This window comes from Drosophila busckii, chromosome X (assembly GCF_011750605.1).
Source record: "Drosophila busckii strain San Diego stock center, stock number 13000-0081.31 chromosome X, ASM1175060v1, whole genome shotgun sequence".
NCBI lineage: Eukaryota > Metazoa > Arthropoda > Insecta > Diptera > Drosophilidae > Drosophila > Drosophila busckii.
The window spans coordinates 20,319,735-20,339,615 of NC_046608.1; the positions used below are offsets into that span (position 1 = coordinate 20,319,735).

Sequence of the window (19,881 nt, forward strand, 5' to 3'; positions counted from 1 at the left end):
TATTACTAACAAAATAAAACCCATATAGCATATTTTGATTTGAATAAATAACATGGAAATATAAAAGAATTACTTACTAACTATAGGCAATAAACTAAAATCATTAACTTCCTTCTATATACAGTTACAAAATTAATATAGACTTATAGCTAAGCCAACATTAATGAGGCCACAGGTTTGTCTCTAGTAGAGTGAGGCACATGGAGTTGTCAGAGAATGCTAAATCCAAAACTGAGATCAGTTCGAGTGCTAAAACGTCTAGCAGCACCTTTAGCCTTAACCCAGACCGCCGCGTGGCGCCACCTCGCGCTGGGACTCGTGCGCTTCGGTGGGACCATAACAGTACTTGGCAGCTTCGTTGCGATATTTGTTTTCATGCTCGACCGAATGCGAGTTTGTGCGACACTTGACCAGACACAGCTCAAACTGATCCTCCACGCTGGCGTACACATACTTCTGTATGGGGGAAGACTGCAGCACTTTCTCCAGCAGCGCACGCTTGTCCGGCTGCAGGCAACAGGAGACGCAGTACTCATAAATGGCACAGCAGTGAGTGGCAGGATTACAGCTCTGGCAGCTGTAACTGATGCCGTCAGTTAGCTCTGGATTGCAGCAACCGTTGGGCAGCAATTGATCACGCAAACAGACAAAGCCAAGCTCATCCGTTAGCAGACGTCTGCCCTGCACAGAATTGCGACAAGGCAGCTCCAGCTGCCGTGTGCGATTTAGCTGCTGCTGCTCCTCCTGCTCTTGTTGCCACAGCAGCGGCCGTGTACGCTTCACAACATAATCGTCATAGTGCAAGCGACTGAAGCCACCGAGCAGTTGCTGGTCAAAGCAAATTAAAATTGAACTATTGTTTAACCATGTGGACGCGCTGGCTGGCTACTTACACGGTCAAAGAAATTGCCAAACATGAGTATGAGAACCAGCAGCAGCAGGATTATGTAAATAATGCGTCGTCTTAGCAGGCGTGTCAGAGCGGCTGGCCACATCGTATGTGTTCGCTGGCATGGACAACTGCATCATTTCCAGCTCCAGTCTCTTGGCAGTTTGCAGTAGCCTGCTTCTCAGTCTGAGTCACGCACAACTTGGCCGTGTTTGTTGTGCTGATGCGATTGCAATTTTTAAACGCTGCATGCACATTTGTTGCAAACTTCAATTTATTTGCGCTCTTTATTAAAAAATGAAAATTTGTTTTGAGCCAAAAAACAGCTGATAATTATCAGTGCTAGTCAATTTAACCATTTTCACGCCAGATATAGCTATTTTGAATACTTTTCAATTCAGTGTTTGTAAATTTTATTGCATAAATTAGCTTTTTACTTCAATGTAATAAAATAAATATAAATAATATATACATAATGTAAGCTAAAAATTGAAGCTTTAAGTTAAATCATCATCCTGGTCTGAAATAACAGCCTCTTCCTGTTGCGCCAACTGTGCTTGAATTTTAGCGGCCATGGCTGGATCCGGCTTTAAATCAGCTGGCTTTATATATGCCTTGTTGGGACAGCCCAAGATGGGACAGCATATGCCCATGTTATCCTTTATTAGTGGCTCGACAGAATGTTTACTGTAGTGGTGACCACATTTGGTGTTCACCACAGGATCTAACATGACTTCCTTGGACCATGGATCATGGACGGCTATAATATCAGTGACATTCGACATGATCTCAGCTACGGTCTCCTCGTTTTTATCAGCTAATCGTTTCCTAAACTCCTTGAACTCTTTTGTGTTTTTCACACTTTGACGCTTGTTCCTCTTCTCTTTCAGTGCATCCTTTACAAAATTCTTAAGCTCATCCACAGTTTTACTTGCGGCTTTAGCTTCTTTCAATGTCTCATCCAGGCGCGCCTGATTGCTCTTTATGCGACATAGCCTCTCACCGTACTCCAGTCGATTCTTGTTTGCCTCATCATTCAACTGCTTGACTTCGTCCTTTATGAAATCAACTAAACAAGGATGTGAATGCAGGTAAATTGTAAGTTAAATGTATAAAGAATCGTAATGTGAACTTACTGCTTTCTAATGAATGCAGGAATTCCGCATTATCAACCAACATTTCCTTAACATCATTTATTAGTGTGCTGAACTCCAATTCCATAATTTATATTAATGACCTTATAAAAATTGTTGTAGGTGCCGCCAAATTCGCTTTTGTACGCGGGAAATTGGAAATACTGTTGCTAGATGACCCTGGTATTCTTTTCCTTTTCCAATATACCAACTTTGCTGACATTTTTAACCATATTAACAGGAGCGTAACATTTTGATTACATTAACAGGAGTGCTCAACAGGAATACATTGTCTGTTAACTGACCTTGCGCAATTACATTTGGCGCATTTATCTTAAATTTCTTATACTGTATATTTACCGCCTGATTTACACATTTAATTACATCTAAGTTGCCTTAAACATTTTAAATCATTTAATTGAGCACAGAAAGAGAGTAAAACGAACAATAAAAAAATACTATTTTTGCTGCCATATCTATGCTAATAGTATGACCGTTTGGCTAGCTTACAAATTGCTATCGAGCTGGAGCCAGCTGTCTATCGAGTAGCGCGTATCGTTGCAACTATCGGCCTCATGCTAAAAAATTTTGACTGTGACAAAAACAACATATATATTTATCGTGGAAAATGTTGCAAAAATAACGGATGCAATTTATTTTTTTGTTTTGTTTTTAAAGTTAAACTAAATAAACTGTCCTCCTCTCCCCGCCCGCTTAACTAAGCCAAAATAAAGACAAACTTAACCTCGCAGCGTTTGCAAAAAAAAAAAACGCAAAGGCAAAAAGCAAAGCCAAGCAGGAGAGCGAGAGAGAGTGAGTGTGTCGTTTGAGTGAAAAAAGGTGTTTTATGCTAAAACTTCGCGTTTCCCCTTTTGCCAAAATAAATAAAACACAAAAAACATTTTTGATGCCAACAGCAGCAGCAGCAGCAAAAGCAAAGAACATATATAACAAAGTAAAAGAAAAAACAAATACACCGGCGAGCAAAGGCAAGAAGAAGAGAAAGACACACATGCACCAATACGTATAAAGCTGCAAAAACATTCATACTTTATGCTTGTATGCTAAAATATAATTATTGGAATGTTATGTTAGGCAAAAACAACAACAATAAACGTTTTGTGTAACATTCGCAATTCTATGAACGCTTGCTTAACCCTAGACTACCGATGTACCGATCAGATTCCAATTGGATATACGTAGTCCGCCATATTAGTTTGCAAAAACAAAAAGCAAAACTTGACGAACAGCTGTTAAAATACACAGCTCTTGAGTTTATTGCAATAATGCCTTTGAACTTAATTGAACTTAAAAGTAAGCTGTTATTTTGAAGAAAAGTAATATAGTTCATATTTAAAAATTGTAGTTAATATTTCTATATACATATGTATATGTTTTTCTTTTGTAAAAACCAAAGCTATCTAAATAATTTTGTGGTTATACAACTTGGAAGTATAAAATTAAAACTTTGTTTTAATTCTTTAGCATTATTATGACAGACAGTGAAAAGAAGATAAAATTTAAAAAAATATCCTAAACCACAATGGCGTTAACAATTTTTGTTGCTGCTGTCTACGGACAATTAATTCACTTTATAAGCAAATAATATATATATTAATATTGTGGCAAAATAAAAAGACATACAAAACAAATAAATTGCAAAGAGACAACGAATTCGGTTAGCAATAAAGTGAATATAAAATTAATTATGGATCATTTTCAAACATCGCTGAATCCACGCAAGCAGGAGCTTTTGGAAGCCCGTTTTATTGGTGTCAGGGTAAGTTTATACATATTTTATTAATAATAATTTAATATGGGAAAGCATGGGTTAAGAGCACGGCAGTCCAAACGGTTATTGCACTTTGGAATTGTCAGTCACACACACACAAATTTGTTTGTGATTGGTGTAGTTGCAATTGCTGATGATGACGATGATGATGATGTTGAGAGTAGCAGTTAAGTAGTAAAGGGAGAGTAGATGTGGGAGTATGTTGTGCAGAAAAAATTTAGATGAAGTTGCTGCTTAACAAAGGAGAGAATGGGCAGAGAAGCCGGGAGTAAAAAAACAAGAGATACTTAAACAAATCTTTTTTTCTACATCATTTTTTTTTATTATGTGCTTATTGTTTTTCATTGTTTAAATATTTCGTACAACACACACACACACACACAAGCATTTGCTGTTAAAAAGCTTGAAGCTAACAGTGCGCTGTTAAGTTTAACAGCCAGCAGCCACGCCGCTAAATTGCTGCGCGCCGCATACAAAGCGTTTAACAATTATTTATACTGAATTTTCAGCTGTCGTAAAAAGATAAGTTACACATGCCACATGTAAAAAAATATGAATTTTCATGCTGTACATACAAACATATGCTCAGCAAACATTTGTATATATGCATATAACATTTAATTTGCCAGCAACAAAAATACTACGCTTCCGCATGTTATTAACAGTGACGTGGACTGCTTAAGTTTGCCGGCTATCCAACAGTGCAGCCAAAATTGGCTACATTCGGAGAAAAAAAAAATAGCTAAAGCTAAATACAACTTTTTCTTTTTTTTTTTTTGATGCTTGTAATTAAATATAAGCAGCGCTACAGCAACTTTTAATCTTATACACATAGCTTATCAATTGCAAATTAAATTCTTCCCAAGACTCTTAAAATTAAACTAGGTATCAGAGTGCGTGCTATCTAATTCTTTATATGAAGTTTTCAATTCTTTTCTCTTTGTTCTTTATTGAAAAACTGAAATATGAGCTGACTTTAGAGTCAGCTGCAAATCAAAATATGCTAAAGCTAAACTGACAACTCTGCTAAGCAAACGCTGCGCTGTTATGTTGAATGCACCACAGCAATGCAATTTTTTTTTGCTGCACTCTCTCGCTCTCTTGCTTTTGTGTGTGTGTTTGTGTGCGTTTTTATTATTATTATTTTTTGTTTTATTATTTTTGAGGGTAATCAGTTGAATTTGTGAGCTATATATATTTATAGACACATTTGTTCAATTTTTTTGTATATATTTTTTAAAATTTAAATTCTATTTTATATACATACTGCTATTACTCAACTGCCTAATTTTATAATATTTAAAATAACTAAAAGTTACTTTTTTGAGCACTGCAACGCCCAAAGATCAAAGCGAAAAACATTTGTACACTCGCTCTGCTCTCTCACTTCCATTCCGCTGCCCCCCCTCTTTCGCTCAAACTCGCGCCTTTACATCCAACACCCTAAAATAAAGTTGAAGCTGTATAAGCCGCTGCTTAGCAATACCCAGTTTGACTCTCTGGCTCTCACTCTCTTAGGCGCGCTTCCTTTGCTTCCTGTATGTGCAAGTGGCAGCGACGACGTTGACGTCAACGTCGACGCCGGCTTTAAGCGCCGCTGTTAGTCGTGCGCTTTTGCAGTCGCGTCCGCAACGCGTCGCCGGCATTTTTTGCACTGTGCCCAACATATTTGGAAAGAGAGCCCCCTAGAGCTAGAGTTAGCAGCAAATGCAGTTCTTCCACAATCTTTTTTTTTAATAGTTTTTAGTTGATTGCCACGCTTCAATAGAGTTTCAGCTTCTTCTTTATGCTGTCGTCTTTGTTATTGTTGTTGCTTTAGGCGCACGTGTGTGTGTGTATGTAACTTGATATATATATATATATGTGTGTGTGTGTCTTGCGAATATTTAATTCATTTTTTCAGTGTGTTGCAGTGTGAAATATTAAAAATTAAATTTGCAAAGCCAACGTTATTTAGCATAGACACAAACCAAAGTCCTCCGCCCCTTCAACTCGCTCAGATAACAATTTGCAGCCAAGACAACAGCAAAATTAATTAAAAATATATTTATACACAATGCCCGTGATAAAGCAACGCAAAATGAGCCGCTTTAAGGTTAGTAACAAAAAGAAACGAACTTCATTGATTTATTTACTTAGAATAATATTTAAAGAATTTATTTTAATTGTAAAAATAACGAAAGCATATTTGTAATATTAAACAAACTGCTAAGAAGAAGACGCAGCAGCAGCAGCCGGAACAGAAAGAAGAAGAAACAGGCAAAAAGCCTAATTTCTCTTTTATTTCTCTCTCGTCTAACGCTCGTGTAAAAAAAAAAAATAAATGAAGAAGCGCAAAAAAATTCGTAAGTTCAATGAACTTGCCATGAAAATTATATTCCGCTAGAAAGAAAGAAAAAAACGGCGAGAAAACGAAGCAACGATAACACAACCAACCAACGACAACAACCAAAGTACCATATATCAAAGAAAACTAGTCAGAGGCAGCGCTGCCGGCGTCGCTATTGACGCCAGCGTTGGTTTCAGCGTCGCATAGACCGCGACCTGACCTAAAATGCAAAAATTCATTGCTGTTGAGAGGGAGCGCTTTAACAGCTGCTTAACAGCAGCGCAAGCTGTTAACTAGAGCATAACAGCAGCAGCTGACTAAGAGAGAAAGAAAGAGAGTTAAAGCCACAGCTGTTCTGTGAAAAGCGCAAAGTAAAATTTACAAAAAAAAAAAAATATGTAAAAACCAATTTCAAAGCAATTGGCTTTTGTTTGTTGCTGTTAGTTTTTTGGTATGAACGAGGGTAGCAAAGGGTAGTTATAAAATAGTTAAATAAAATTCATTTTAATTAATATACAATATAGTGTTGCAACGTATGCTTAATATTACACATACGCTATGTATGCTGCAATGCTTAAGCCTAAAAGTTTAGCTTGTGTGCAGTTCTTAGGTAGTATTAGTTAGAAACTATTGCTTGCTTTGAAAATAAAACAAAACAGAGCATTAGAAGAATTAATTTTTTATTATTTATATATGTTGTAAAATGAAAACCTTTTATTGAGTTTTTACTGAATGTATAGCGTAACTTAAAAATATGAAGAAGTGGCAGTGGCAGTGGCAGCTATGCGGCTCTGAAGCTGTAGGGGCAAGAGTGTAGCGTTGACTTGTTTGGCGTAGCGCTGTAGCTTGTTATATGTTTTTTTCTTTTTTATTATTATTATATATATATGTTTTTAAAATTGTTTTGACGAAGGCGTGACGACAACTGCTGGCGCCAACGAAAAGCAGCTATTTTATTTTTTTGTTGTTGTAATTTTTGTGGCTGTTGCTACGCTTTATGTTTTTGATACTTTGCTTTTACCAGATGCTGTAGCCAGCCAGGCTAAGGGTGCATTTTGGTAGGGAAGGTGTTGATGTTGAGGGGTGTGGTTTTGGCTTTGGTGGTTTATAGCAGCATAATACTGTTGCCTCTTGTGTCATGTGGCTGCTGGCTGTTGTTTTTGTCATTTTTGAGTTGGAAATGGAATTTTTCAATATTTACAGTTGCGGCTTAATATATGCAACCTCACAAACAGAGACACTCTCACATATATGTGTGGGTGGTGTGGGGGTGGGGTTTTGGGGTTTTCTCTGCGCAACGTTGCAGCGAAGAGGAAGAACTTCATCAGTTGACTGCCCAACTCAGACTCCATGTTGCCCACGCAACACACACACACACACACACAACGTTATATATACATACATGTGCGCATACATATATAGATCTATATATTTGTGGGCGTTCTTGCTATCATGTGGTATACTTAAGGCTATAAATGGAAAAGGGATGGGATGGAATGGGTTTGGGTTTGGGTGACTACCTTGCTGACTTTGGGCTGTATGGAGAATGTTGGTAACTGTTTCTCACACGCACACACACATACTTTTCTCTCGTTATATCATTCACTAGCTGTTTCACTCACACTTTTGCATAATTCATTTAACTATTTACTCAAATATCAAAGTTCTATATATGGAAAATTAACACTAGTTGCCAACGCATAATAATAATATGCTAAACATATACAAATTTCAATTTGTTACAGAGTGAGAGAGAAAACAATTATTAAAAAGAGCACACACACACACACACACACACTAGCAAATGAACATATTATTATGCAAACAAAACACATAATTAGGATTGCTGTTGGGTCTGATTGCATAAACATTGTTAATGCAAAATTTCAATGTGATTAGGCAACAAATTTGTACGCATTAATATATATAGTTGTGTATATAATTATACAGTTAGCTAGGCATATAAATGCATTTTATTTTGCATATACACAAATGTATATTTGTATATAACATAAATATGATTTTATTCGCTGCTCGGCGGCTTCATTTTAATTGCTCAACTTGACTTTTGTTGTTGCCAGTTACCTTGCCAACTGTTCGACTGTTGTACATAAGTTGGTTTTGCAAATGGTAAAAGCATAATTCAATCTGAAATGCTAACACTCTACCTCTCTCTCTCTCTCTCGCTCGCTCGCTCGCTCGCTGTCTTTTTCTCATGTCCAATGCAGGCAAACATGTCAGAACACACACAATGAGTTGCATTCAATAGCTTAGTTGATGTCTCGGTTAACCGTTAGTTTAGCCAAGCTCAACATCATCCCCCAAGCGCTCGACACTTGGCTTGGCAACATTTGCATAAAAATAAATAAAATAATGCAATAAAGTTAACTCTTGCTGTTAGCTGCTTTATTTTAAAAATATTACGTATGCGCAACGTCGGCTCATTTTTTAAATTTGAATTTGCGAGTTGACAATTGCTTTTGCAACACGGTGCAGCTGCAAGCGTCAGACCAAGGGCTAAGCCATCTTGGGCTTGTGTGTGTTTGTCTTGTGGTCTGGACTGGACTGACGTTCGTTCTCGACCATAATGCCTGTATCTGTGTGGAAACTTTTGCTTTTGACGCATTTGGCTTGTGGCATAAGCCGCGTGATAAAACGTTATTCTTAACAATTATACAAAGCTACACATGTCATGTGCTTGCCAATGCATTTCAAACTGTAAGTCTGTCGTTGGAATATTTGTTTCCGCTGCTTTTTCCAGCCGTAAATTTAGCAAAGCAAGAAAAAAAAAATTGCACTTAATCCCAGTGTTCACCCACTCACCAACTCTGAATTTTTATTTTTCCCTCCACGCTTTGCGTGCACTTCAGCAATATGTTATTAAACCCTACGTTACTTCTCCTCCCCCCCTCATCTTGGTAACGCTGATCTCCTTTCCGTGCCTTTCTCTTGTGCATTTACTTTTGTGCTTCCTTTTTGCACTCTCCTTCTCCACTGCATATTTAACGTTTTGCATTTGGACCACGCCTTCTTTCAGCCTTTGGCTGTTTTTATTATTCTTCTTGTTTGCTGGTCAACAAAGTGTACATGTCAAAGCGAATAGATTTGAAATGTTAAGGTGTACAAAAAATGCAAAAACCAATATCAAGTTAATCTAAAATCTGTTGTAGTTTGATTGAGTTGTAAAAAAGTCTTTTTGGAAGATATAGATATAGAGCTTTTGTTGTATATATATATGTATATGGAAAACCAAAGCTGAAAATATCAAGTTAATATAAAATCTGACTTCCGTTTAGATTGAAGAGTCTTTTTGGAAGATATAGATATAGAGCTTTCTTATAGATAGTTTTAGAATATATATATGGAATACCATTCATTCAAGTTTATCTAAAATCTATTGAATTTTGATTCTATTCTATTTAGAATGAAGTCTTTTTGGAAGATGTAAAAGTTAATCTGAAATCTGTTGAGTTTTTATTGGAGTTTCAGACTTCTGTTGAGAATAAAAGTCTTTTTGGAAGATATTTCGGACTTGATACACAAAAACAGAACTTCATTAACACTTCGATAAGGCTAAGATTTCCAATTGAATTCCAATGGTTTAGCTTAGACTTGGAAAAATCGTTGAATTTGTTGGCTTATAAACTAAGCTTTTTGTCTCTCTAACTGTTGAGAACATAAAAAGTGCTTTGAATTTAGTTTGCACTATATGCATATGCTCTATAACTTTTGAGTGCTTTATCCAATAAGAGTTAACCTTGATGATGGGGGGCAAAACGTTTTGATTTGAGCTGCACATTTTTGTTTGGTGTGCTTTGCTTTTTGTTGTTAAATTGCATGTGCGTAGTCAAGTTTGTGCATTATGCATGAGAAGACTGCAAACGTTGCTGCCTCTGCTGCCGCTGCTGCTGCTGCTGTTGTCGTTGTTGACGCCTCTCTTTGTGCTTCTCATGCCTGCCAATCGCTATTGAATTGGAGTTTTTTTTTATGCATTTTAATCGCTGCTGCGTATGGCAAAAGTTTATATATGCGCGAGTGTGTGTGTGTGTGAGCTGGAAAGCTGCTGCTGCCAGCCTCCTGCCCCCCTCGCCCCTTTAACTGCTTGCACTTTTGCTTGTCACAAATCGCAGCCTGCGCTTTTTTGTCTTTTTTTTTGCTTTAACTCTTTGCATTCGTTTGTTTTGTGCTGCTCGCTGTCGCCTTCGACTTTGCTGTTGGTCAGTTGGCTGCCCCCCACCCCTCTCTGCTTGTTGTTGCTACGTTGCCACATAGGCTGCAATTGCGCACTTTGCGTTTGCGACGTTTGCAACACATCTACAACATCAGCCATAGGTTCCACATTCTCATTACAGTTCATTCACCCAAAAGATACGGGCTTTATGTATCTATTAGTTATGTATATGTATTGTATGCTATGCATGTTTATGTATCTGTGTGTGCGTTTTAGCCAAGCTAGCAGCAACAGCAGCAGCGACTGACAAACCAACACGGCAGCAACAGCAGCAGCAGCCGCAACAGCAACAACAGCAGCCTGTGTTGAACTTTCAGCCAAGTTTTGATTTGTGAGTTATGTTGCAGACACAAACACAGACACACACACTCACACACACCAACACACACACAAGGGTCAACTGTGTGGCTGTCTTTGTCGCGTTGTTGTTGTTGCTGTTGTTGCCACTGTGTGGCATCTTCAAGCGCTCGCTCATCTTTAAAATTCTTTGCATTACACACTAACTAATCTTCTTCTCCTTTTTCTTGCCTTTTTTCTCTCTCTTTCTTTGCAGGTGAGTTTTTCTTTGCTACTACTAAAGAAAATCAATTGTGCTTCTAAGAAATTGACTTGCAAGTTGTTGTTGTTGCTCGTTGTTGTTGTTGCATGTGGTAAGTTTGCTATGGAACAGAATTGTAGACTTTAGACCCATAGTCTGAATATCTGAAGCCTTTATGCTCAATCATTTAAAAGTCTCTCAGCTAAGCCCTAAGCGCGACTTAACGACTAAGTTTGTTCTATAAATTTATAAACTTATGAAAACAGTTATTGGAAATTGAATTAATTAAAAATAGTTAAAGTGTATGTTGTAGTCAGAAGTCTAATTTGACTTTATTAACAACAAAAACAAAGCAGAAAAAGAGTTCAAGCGACTGATTAGAAAGTGTATGTTGTAGTCAGAAGTCTAGACTTATTAGAAACAAATTGAATTTACTTTAGTTTAATTAAAGTGTATTTTATGGTCAAAAGTCTCGACTTATTAGAAACAATTTGAATGCACTTTACTTTAATTTAAGTGTATGTTGTAGTCAGAAGTCTAATTTGATTTTAATTAAAACAAAAGCAAAGCAGACAAAGAGTCCAAGTGACTTATTTGAAACAAATGGAATGAGAATTTGCTTAATCAAAGTGTATGTTGTAGTCAGAAGTCTAATTTGACTTTACTGAAAAAAAGGAGCAAAGCGGAAGGAGAGTCCAGCCGATTTATAAGACTTATTAGAAACAAATTGAATGAATTTATGTAAAGTGTATGTTGTAGTCGAGCTTAGCTGCTGGCAAAGAAGCAGCATAACAAAAGCAATGACAACTAACGAAGTGTTAGGCCAAGCGCAGCATAACGCGAAAAGAAAACCGTTTATTTTTATGCGCTTTAGATGCAGATTTTTAGCAATTTGTAAAGGGAGAAAGAGAAACACAACAACAACTGCACTATGTGTGTGTGTGTGTGTGTGTATATATATATAGCTAAAACGTGGCCAAAACCGATGCTGCAACGAAGCTGTTGCTGTTGCTGCTGCTGCTGCTGCCGTTGGCATCAACATTTGGCAAAACGCGGTTTGCTCAATGCATATGCAGAGTGCAAGGGAGATAGCATCAGTGAGTGAGCGAGTGCGGGCTAGCATTAGTGTGTGTGTCTGTGTGTGCAGATGAGAGCGTGAGGGTGGCGCTGGTCATATTTCCAGTGCGCTGTGTATTTAGCAAATGTTGTTGTTGCTGTTGTTGTTGTTGCTGCTGTCGTTGCAGCTTAGTTTTCCCACTTCCAGTCGCTGGTCTCTAACATAAGCCTTGTTGAAACTAAAGAGCCCGCCATCAACTCGATTTCGGTTTGTGTCTATAACCACACACACACATACAAACACACGCACAGCAGCAATGCAGCCAAAACCTTTGCCTCTCCCCATTGCTGCTGCTGCTGCTGCTGCTTTTGTCGCTTGCCAATATGCAACGTGTATTAGTTTCAACTGTTAAGTTTTTGGCTAAAAAGGCTTAAGCTATTTGCCCATAAATCAAATCAGTTTTCGCTGCTGTCGATTAGCATTTCGCATAACTCACCCCACCCCCTTGCCATATATGGTGGCCCCCACAATCAAAATGCCACTGCAATTGACACTCGCTTGCCCAAACATTTATTTATTTCAAAGTAATGCTTAAGCTTAACATTAATTGACACTTTTAGTTTGTTGTTATTTATTTTTTTATTACATAATTGGCATGCCAAATGCATAAGCATTGTGTGTTGTAATTTAGTTTTATTGCTTTATATTGGCGAGTGCTCTATTTTGAAACTAACGAGTTAAAAGTAAACATACCATAACTCGTTATTTATAAACTGTTGCTATTCAATGTTGTAATTTGGTTTTATTGTTGTACATTAGCGAGTGCGAATTAGTAAACTAACGAGTTTTGCTCGTTAATATGCACTTAATACTTTTTACTCGTTATTTATGAATGAATTATGCACTTTTTGATGATGTTATTTAGTTTTATATTGAGGAGTGCGTGTAAATAAACTAACGTAACCATAGCGCTGTAATTCATACTCGTTTATTTATGAACTGGAGAAGACTAACGAGTTTGCTGGTTATTCAGCCTAATACTTTTACTCGGGAATTATGAATGAATTTGCACTTTTGATGAATGTTATTTAGTATTTATTGAGGCACAGTGCCGTGTCAATCAATAAGAGCATAACCAACGTAGATAATTTACATAACATCGGATGTATGAACTGTTTATTTATTTTTATTCATTTCCAAGGACTCTCCCATTTAGCATGCTACTCGTTCCTTTTAATCAGTGTTGTTGCAAAAACAGTATCGAGTGAATATATAGCGAGCTATTCGGAATAGTATTAACAATAAAGAATGCAATGCAACTATTCGCTTGAATTCACAACTTTTCAACAAGCTTCAAGACTAAATGCTAAATTCTATGCTTAATCCAATTATAGTATAATTGGGTAAAATGCAAAAATTGCAAAAACTGCTTTTAGCTCATATTTATTCTATTTAACTCGTTACTCTTTACTCGCTGCCGTTGCCCATAGCAACGTCAAGTGACGCACATATGTATGAGTCTATACGTGTGTGTGTTTGTGTGTGTTATATCTATGTCACCTTATCTATATCATTCTCGGCACTTGGCTGGCGATGCGCTGCCTCGCTCTAACCTCAGTTTGTTGCGTTTGGGTTGGAGGCACAACCTCAACCCTCGGCTGAAACACATTGCTGCCTTCAGTATAATGCAGCTGTAGCGCCATCTGTCGCTGCAAATTGCAAGCTATGCTCAATGCCGATGTGTGTGTGTGTGAACAATAAGCGAAAGACCCAGGCAGCAGCATCGGCATATACAACGTATGTGTGTGAGTGTGTGTGTGTGTTTTTTTTTTTGTTGGGCATTAACAAGAGCAACAAAAAGAATTCGAAGGACACGAATCCTCTGGAATTTTCGCCGCCGTTGACACCAGCATGGCTGGCTGGTCCGACATTGCTGCCGAAAATTTTCCATGAATTTTTTTTCCATTAGGGACTGCGCGAGCTTTTTTGTTACCCCCACCCCACCCCACCATGGCCATATTAATCTTGTTGTCGTTGGCACGCAGCTCTAGTCGTCACATGATGTGCAGCAAGTGACAAAAGGCAGTGCCACGCCCACAGCTTAACCAACAAAAAAAATAAAAAAAAAGGTTGAGCAGCCTAAGCAGTCAAAAGTATATAGCAAAAGCTAACGGTAATGCTAAGCTTGTTGTGCAGTTAGTCAAGTGCTGTAAATTCATTAAATATTGAAATTTTAACACACGCTCAAACTTTACTCGTTGGTGTATAAGAGTAAAACAAAAAGTGTTGCCTACTTAGCAGCAGCAATTGAATTGAGTCTAAGCCTCGAGTGGATTTATGGATTCGTATCCATGCTATGCTTAGCTGCATGAATTGCACTTTCTAGTTTGCAATAGTGTGGCTTGATTTCTGCTGCAATTGATTTACAATGCGTGCAATTTTGCGCTTGTTTACGTCAATAGTTACGTCAAATTGTTTACGCTGTTTGCTTGAATTTGAATTTGATCTTATTAAATTTTGTTTACGCTCACGCGTTGAGCCTGTGCGTCAGTGAATCCTTTGTTCATATCAAAAATACGCACACAAAATTGTTTTCGTGCTGCCTAATTGAACTGCAAGGTTAAACATAATTTGGACTCAATACATGACGCTCACGCCCACGCTCACGCCCACTGGCTGACCAGCTGCAACGCCCACTGCGCTATGCATTGAGCCTTTTCGTCAGAATTGTGCAAGGCCTTTTGTTAATTTGCTGTTGTTGCTATGCGAGAGCAGCGATGGATGCAGCCCAGCGCTTTATTGTTTGTCGCGCTGATAAAACGAGAGAAAGTGAGCCGAGCTTGCCAAATGCAATTGCGCTTTCTCGCTCTAGCGCAGCTGCAGCGCTCTAACGGCGCGTCAACAGGCAAAGTCCCAGGACTCCCACACACACACACACAGAGACAGACACACGCATCGCTCACTCGGCATGACTTCCAATATCAAGGCAGCTGCAATTGCGTGACGACGAGCGACTCTGTCGCTCTCGCTCATTCACCTGCACTCAGTTCGCCCACGCAGCCGACAGCCGAACGAAGCTGCCAATGTATGCGTGTGTGTGTGTGTGTGTGTGTCTACCCTTTGCTTGTTTTGGGTTTTTTGCGCTGCAGCAGCGTTGCCATATCCAGAGCAGCGCCCCCATGGCCATTGCCACTTAAAAAGTTACCGTTGCAGCTCAGCTGGACTCTATTTATAGACTCTGGTTGCAATTTGCTCGCTCTTTGGCTCTCATTTTGTGCCGTTTTTTGCGAGCCTCTCTCCCTCATCGTCGTCGTCGCCGTCGTCATCGTCGTCGGCTGTTGTCAGCGTCACTGGCAGCTCCTCCAGGGCTTTTTGGGCTAAACAGGATTGACTGGTCGAGTGTTCTCTACGTGCGTCGCGCTATATCTTGCAATTGTTAGTGTGCCTGCAATTAATGCAATACATATTTAAAATAGTACAGTTACTATAACTTAACTAAACCCACTAAAATTAACACGCAAGCAAATTGGTTAAGCACAGTTTGGATTTTTTTGAATTACATTTTTTGCTAGTGCGCTTCACCGTTCGTTCAACAAGTGGCGGCAACGAGTCGACAAAATTTACTTTCAAATAAATCACCAAATAAATTGCAAAAATCGTCAAATCATGTTGCATTTCATTGTTTACTTTTTAATCGTGCTTTATATGATTTTTTATGTTTTATTTTATTTAGAGTTTTTAATCAATCGCAGTCTATTAGAGTTAGGCTATTAAAGAGCAGCACACAACACAACAATTTCAACAATTTACAATGATTATTAAAGTTAGAAAAAAGCATTTATTTAAAACAATTTGTATAATTTCAAAATATTAATCATTTTTGTTAATATATAAGCAGTTATACTTTTGTTGCTAAATTATTTTATGCTTTTTTTTTGCAACTTTGGTTTTGTCATACGCACGAAATTACCAAAAAAACAAAAAAAAAATTCAAATTAAAACCACAATGTTTCAATTCTTCAACAAACTGTTGCTAACGGTAAGTTTGCACCAGTTGGCTGTAGTTGTTGTTGTGTGTTTAAAAAAAAAAAATATAATATAGTCATATTAAAGTCAAATCAAATTGGCAAGCTCAAGCTCAAGCTGGAGCAAAGGCAAGGCTGTAATAGTTAGGGATGGATCAATAACTAGATATAATGTATAGATAGACAGACAGACAGACTGCCGAAGAGTGTTAATGCAGTTCTTGTAGCTATAATATGTGTATATGTATGTGTGTCCTTATTTCATCATTGCACACACACACACACACAAATGTCTGCTCTTCATCACTAGCACCACAAGCTCCCAAGCACGTCTCACCCCGCTCAGTGCAAAAAGTAGTGGAAGGCTCGTTTCGTTGTTAGGGTGGGGGTTGAGGGGGGGTAGTGAATATGTCGTGTTGTATGTACGCCAAGTTGCTTTTCCTTTTATTTTGCGTGCCTCATTCCGCTCATGTTAAGTTCTTTTTTTTTTATTTTGCTTCTATTGCTGCTGCTGCTGCTAGCGTCGCTGCACACACACACACACAACGGTCGTCGTTCGTCGACACACAAACACATATAAAGCATGTAGCTCATGTACATACAACATTCCTCAGTACTTGAAGCGCCTCCGGAAGTGATGGTTTTCATCTGGCATTCGGCGCATTTGCAGCAATCGTAGCTCACAGTTGTCGCTCTCTCGCTCTCGCTCTCACTCTCTATTAGCCTGGCTTTAAGCAAGCTGCAACAGCAACAGCAGCAGCAGCAGCAGCAAAAAGTTTATCAACAACATCATTAACAGCAATTGTTGTTATACTCTCACTAAACTCCAACATCAACAGTTATCAGTTATCAGAGTTATCAGTTATCAGTATCAGTATCAGTTATCGTTGTTGTAATTGCTGTTGTCAAAATGAAAATAAAAAGAACAACAGCCAGCGATTTTATGCGCATTATCAGCGTTGGAAAAACGGTGAGCTACTAACTTAGCTTTAACTTTTAATAAATAATGTAATTGTAGCCCTAGTCTAGATATTTTATAACTAAATGCGTATTTAATTTAAGTACTTAAGCTTATGCCCACTTGAGTTGACCACGCACAGTGTGGCAAAGTTGTTGAAAAAACAACATACTAAAAACTTCTATAGTCAGCTTACAATTTGTTTATAAAGTATTAAAATCTAACGCTTTTGTGCCACTGTGCATTTTCATGCTTTAAGAAAATAGCAAGCAAACTATTGAAACAACAACATGAAAAAGTGACATGCGCAAGAGTCGCAACTTTTTTTTTTGTTTTCGCTTTGCTACTCTCATTTATTTGCGCGCTCTCTACACAGTTAAGCGGCGCTGCGCTCTTTCGCAACTGGCGCTTACTGCTGCTTGCTGTTCGCCTGTTACTTTCTGTAGACTGCAGCGTCATTGCAGCGACCGTTTTTGGCAGCTCTGTATATCGAATGAGCGCAAGCAACAACAGCAACATTACAACTTAAAATTTAATATTACAATAGCTTAAAAAAAGAGGCGGCAGCATTAACAGCGCCCGCTGAGAACTTTCTTTCAAATGTGTTTGTAGCCGCTTTACAGCGCTGCAGTTTGTTTAATACACTATGCAGTTTAATTATTATTTTTTTTTTTAATATAAAAGTCTTAGAGTGTACATTAATTTTATTGCTTTTGTTGCGCTGCTTTCAATTTCTTAGCACCCAGCACTTGGCATACGCAGCAGACAACAAAATTTGCTCATAAACTGACTGTAGGTGAATATTTTTGATTGTCTGTAGACATTTTTCGAGCCGCAAAGAAATTTTTGTTTGGCAGCAAACACGAATGAAAACGATAGCACAAGCGATAACGATGTGGGCTCAAAAGCAAAACGAATTTAGTTAACAGCGAGAGAGAGAGAGGAGAGAGAGAGCGCGCGCGTGGGAGTTGCATTGCAGACTAAAGAGTTGCCAACTTTTTTTTTTTGCTAATAGCAGCAAATTTAATTTAAAGCAGCTACGCATTCTTATAAATAAATGCTAGCTAAACTATAAGTTAATAAAAGAAAGTTGCGCGTTTAGTTGACAACCCTGTCGCTAGCACAAAGTTCTCTCAAACACACACACACTAACAAACGCGCGCGCGCGCTCTCTCTCGCGTTCTCTTTACATTCGTTTGTGTGCAGCTGCTGCGCTGCCGCGCTGCTTGCTGCGCTGTCTGTTTGCCTGTTAAATTGGCGGTTACACGCGCGCGACAGGTAAAGCTAGCCGCTCACTATTTAATGCCACCAACTTGAGCTGGCAAGTACTTGTTAGTTGCTGCCGCTGCGGCCGCTGGTGGTGCTCAGTGGTTGTGGCATTTATCGATTGCTCTCTCTCTCTCGCTCTCTCTCTTTCTGTGTTGCCGCTGCAGCGCTTCAAGGCAACAATCGTCATTGCACTGCTGCTTGCTGTGCGCCTGGTATTTCCCTCGAATATCGAATCTCGATTTCGATGAGATTTTTATGACTACAACACGACTATTGCTTGTTTCTGCTTTAGAAATTATTTATTTATTATATAGATTACAATGGCTCTTGCCGCTGCTAAGATTTCAGCTCAATCCATTACCTTCACCACAACACCAGCAACATCAACAACAACAACAACAACAACAACTCACCACGACGTACATAGCTATAGCTATAGCTTGATTTCAACATTTCTTTTTTTTTCTTTTCTGTGTTGTACCATATTTAATGCCATTTAAATGAAAATGAACTGCAAAACCGATTACAATCGCCAAGTTGCTCAGACTCAGCCCAGACAACACAGTCAGTTAGTTCGTCAGTCCATCCGTCCAGCGTCTCTCCCAGAGGCCGTGTGGCAAACGAGCGACATCGCCGCCATGCAGCCAGCAACTGAAAATGATAATACAGCCAGCGACTGGCGATGCCAACTCTCGACCCAACAACCAACACCCATTACCCAGCGCACCTCTCACCTCACACTCTCTTCCCCCCCCCCCCCATTTGCACTCACAGTAAGTGCTGTGCTTGCCCAGCCAAAGCAGCGTGTGAAATATTTCCTAGAGAGAGAAAGAGCAACAAGCAAAAGCAAACGCAACGCAAAAACAAAAAAAAAAAAAATGAACCGAAACGAAAACCAACGACAACTACAACGACGACGACGACCGACAAAAATTGCAAAGCTCTCAAAGCAGTGCCGGTAGCGCTGCTGGGGCTGGGGCTGGGACTGGGACTGGCGTCTCGTTGAATGGAACAGCAACAACAAACACACGAAGAAGAAAAAGACTTGACTGCCTGCATGGGCAGCAGAAGCTTCACACACAGCACAGTACACAAATCCGAAACCAGAACAGATGATTAGCCTAGTAAAACGAAACGAGCGAACCGAACACCAAACCAACACACACGCACACACACATACACATACGTAGACTAACATAGCGTCGCGTCGCGTTGCTTTGACTCTCGGCGCAAAGCTCTTTAGTGTGTATTTTTTTACAACACTCTTCAAAACCACCGCACAGTGGTACAAGAGCGCGTGAGAAGCAATGAAATTCATTTCAGAGATATTCATGGAGTTGCTTCTATACAAATCAATAATAAAACCTTCCAGACACTTCTAGATGAATAACATGCTAAGATATAAAAGCATGAAAAGATAAGTGAAGAACTAATAGCGTAAAAAATATTTCTGTATTTATGAAGATAAAAGATATTTTTAATATTTGTTCTGTTGATAAAAGTTTATTGAATTAAGCTCAAGATTTTAGTATGATGAAGCTTGAGAAACATAGGTGAAGTTGCCCCAGAAATCTGTAGACACTTTAATATGTAATCTAGAATTTTCGTAGAATTTAGAGAGATTTTTATCTGTAGACACTTTAAAATTGAGAGAATTTCT

At 38.7% G+C, this 19,881-nt stretch overlaps 3 protein-coding genes across 3 annotated transcripts in view; 1 reads left to right on the forward strand and 2 right to left on the reverse strand.

The window, feature by feature from the left end:
* Positions 1-59: 59 nt before the first annotated feature.
* Positions 60-1,253, reverse strand: LOC108605948 (UPF0454 protein C12orf49 homolog). Its single transcript, XM_017995769.1, has 2 exons — positions 894-1,253; positions 60-828 (listed from the first exon to the last, which is right to left on the reverse strand). Exons 1-2 carry the CDS (start codon positions 993-995, stop codon positions 277-279), a joined length of 654 nt encoding a protein of 217 aa, XP_017851258.1. The 5' UTR covers positions 996-1,253; the 3' UTR covers positions 60-276.
* Positions 1,254-1,365: 112 nt separating this feature from the next.
* LOC108605916 (qjt) lies at positions 1,366-2,146 on the reverse strand. The gene is made up of 2 exons (XM_017995732.1): positions 2,026-2,146; positions 1,366-1,958 (listed from the first exon to the last, which is right to left on the reverse strand). Exons 1-2 carry the CDS (start codon positions 2,108-2,110, stop codon positions 1,387-1,389), a joined length of 657 nt encoding a protein of 218 aa, XP_017851221.1. The 5' UTR covers positions 2,111-2,146; the 3' UTR covers positions 1,366-1,386.
* A 1,569-nt stretch (positions 2,147-3,715) lies between these two features.
* Positions 3,716-19,881, forward strand: part of LOC108605102 (serine/threonine-protein kinase tousled-like 2) — a 54,226-nt gene continuing 38,060 nt past the window's right edge. Inside the window, exon 1 of the mRNA XM_033294516.1 lies at positions 3,716-3,802. Within this exon, the coding sequence (XP_033150407.1) occupies positions 3,731-3,802 (72 nt within the window). The 5' untranslated portion in view covers positions 3,716-3,730. The remainder of the gene's footprint in view (positions 3,803-19,881) is intronic.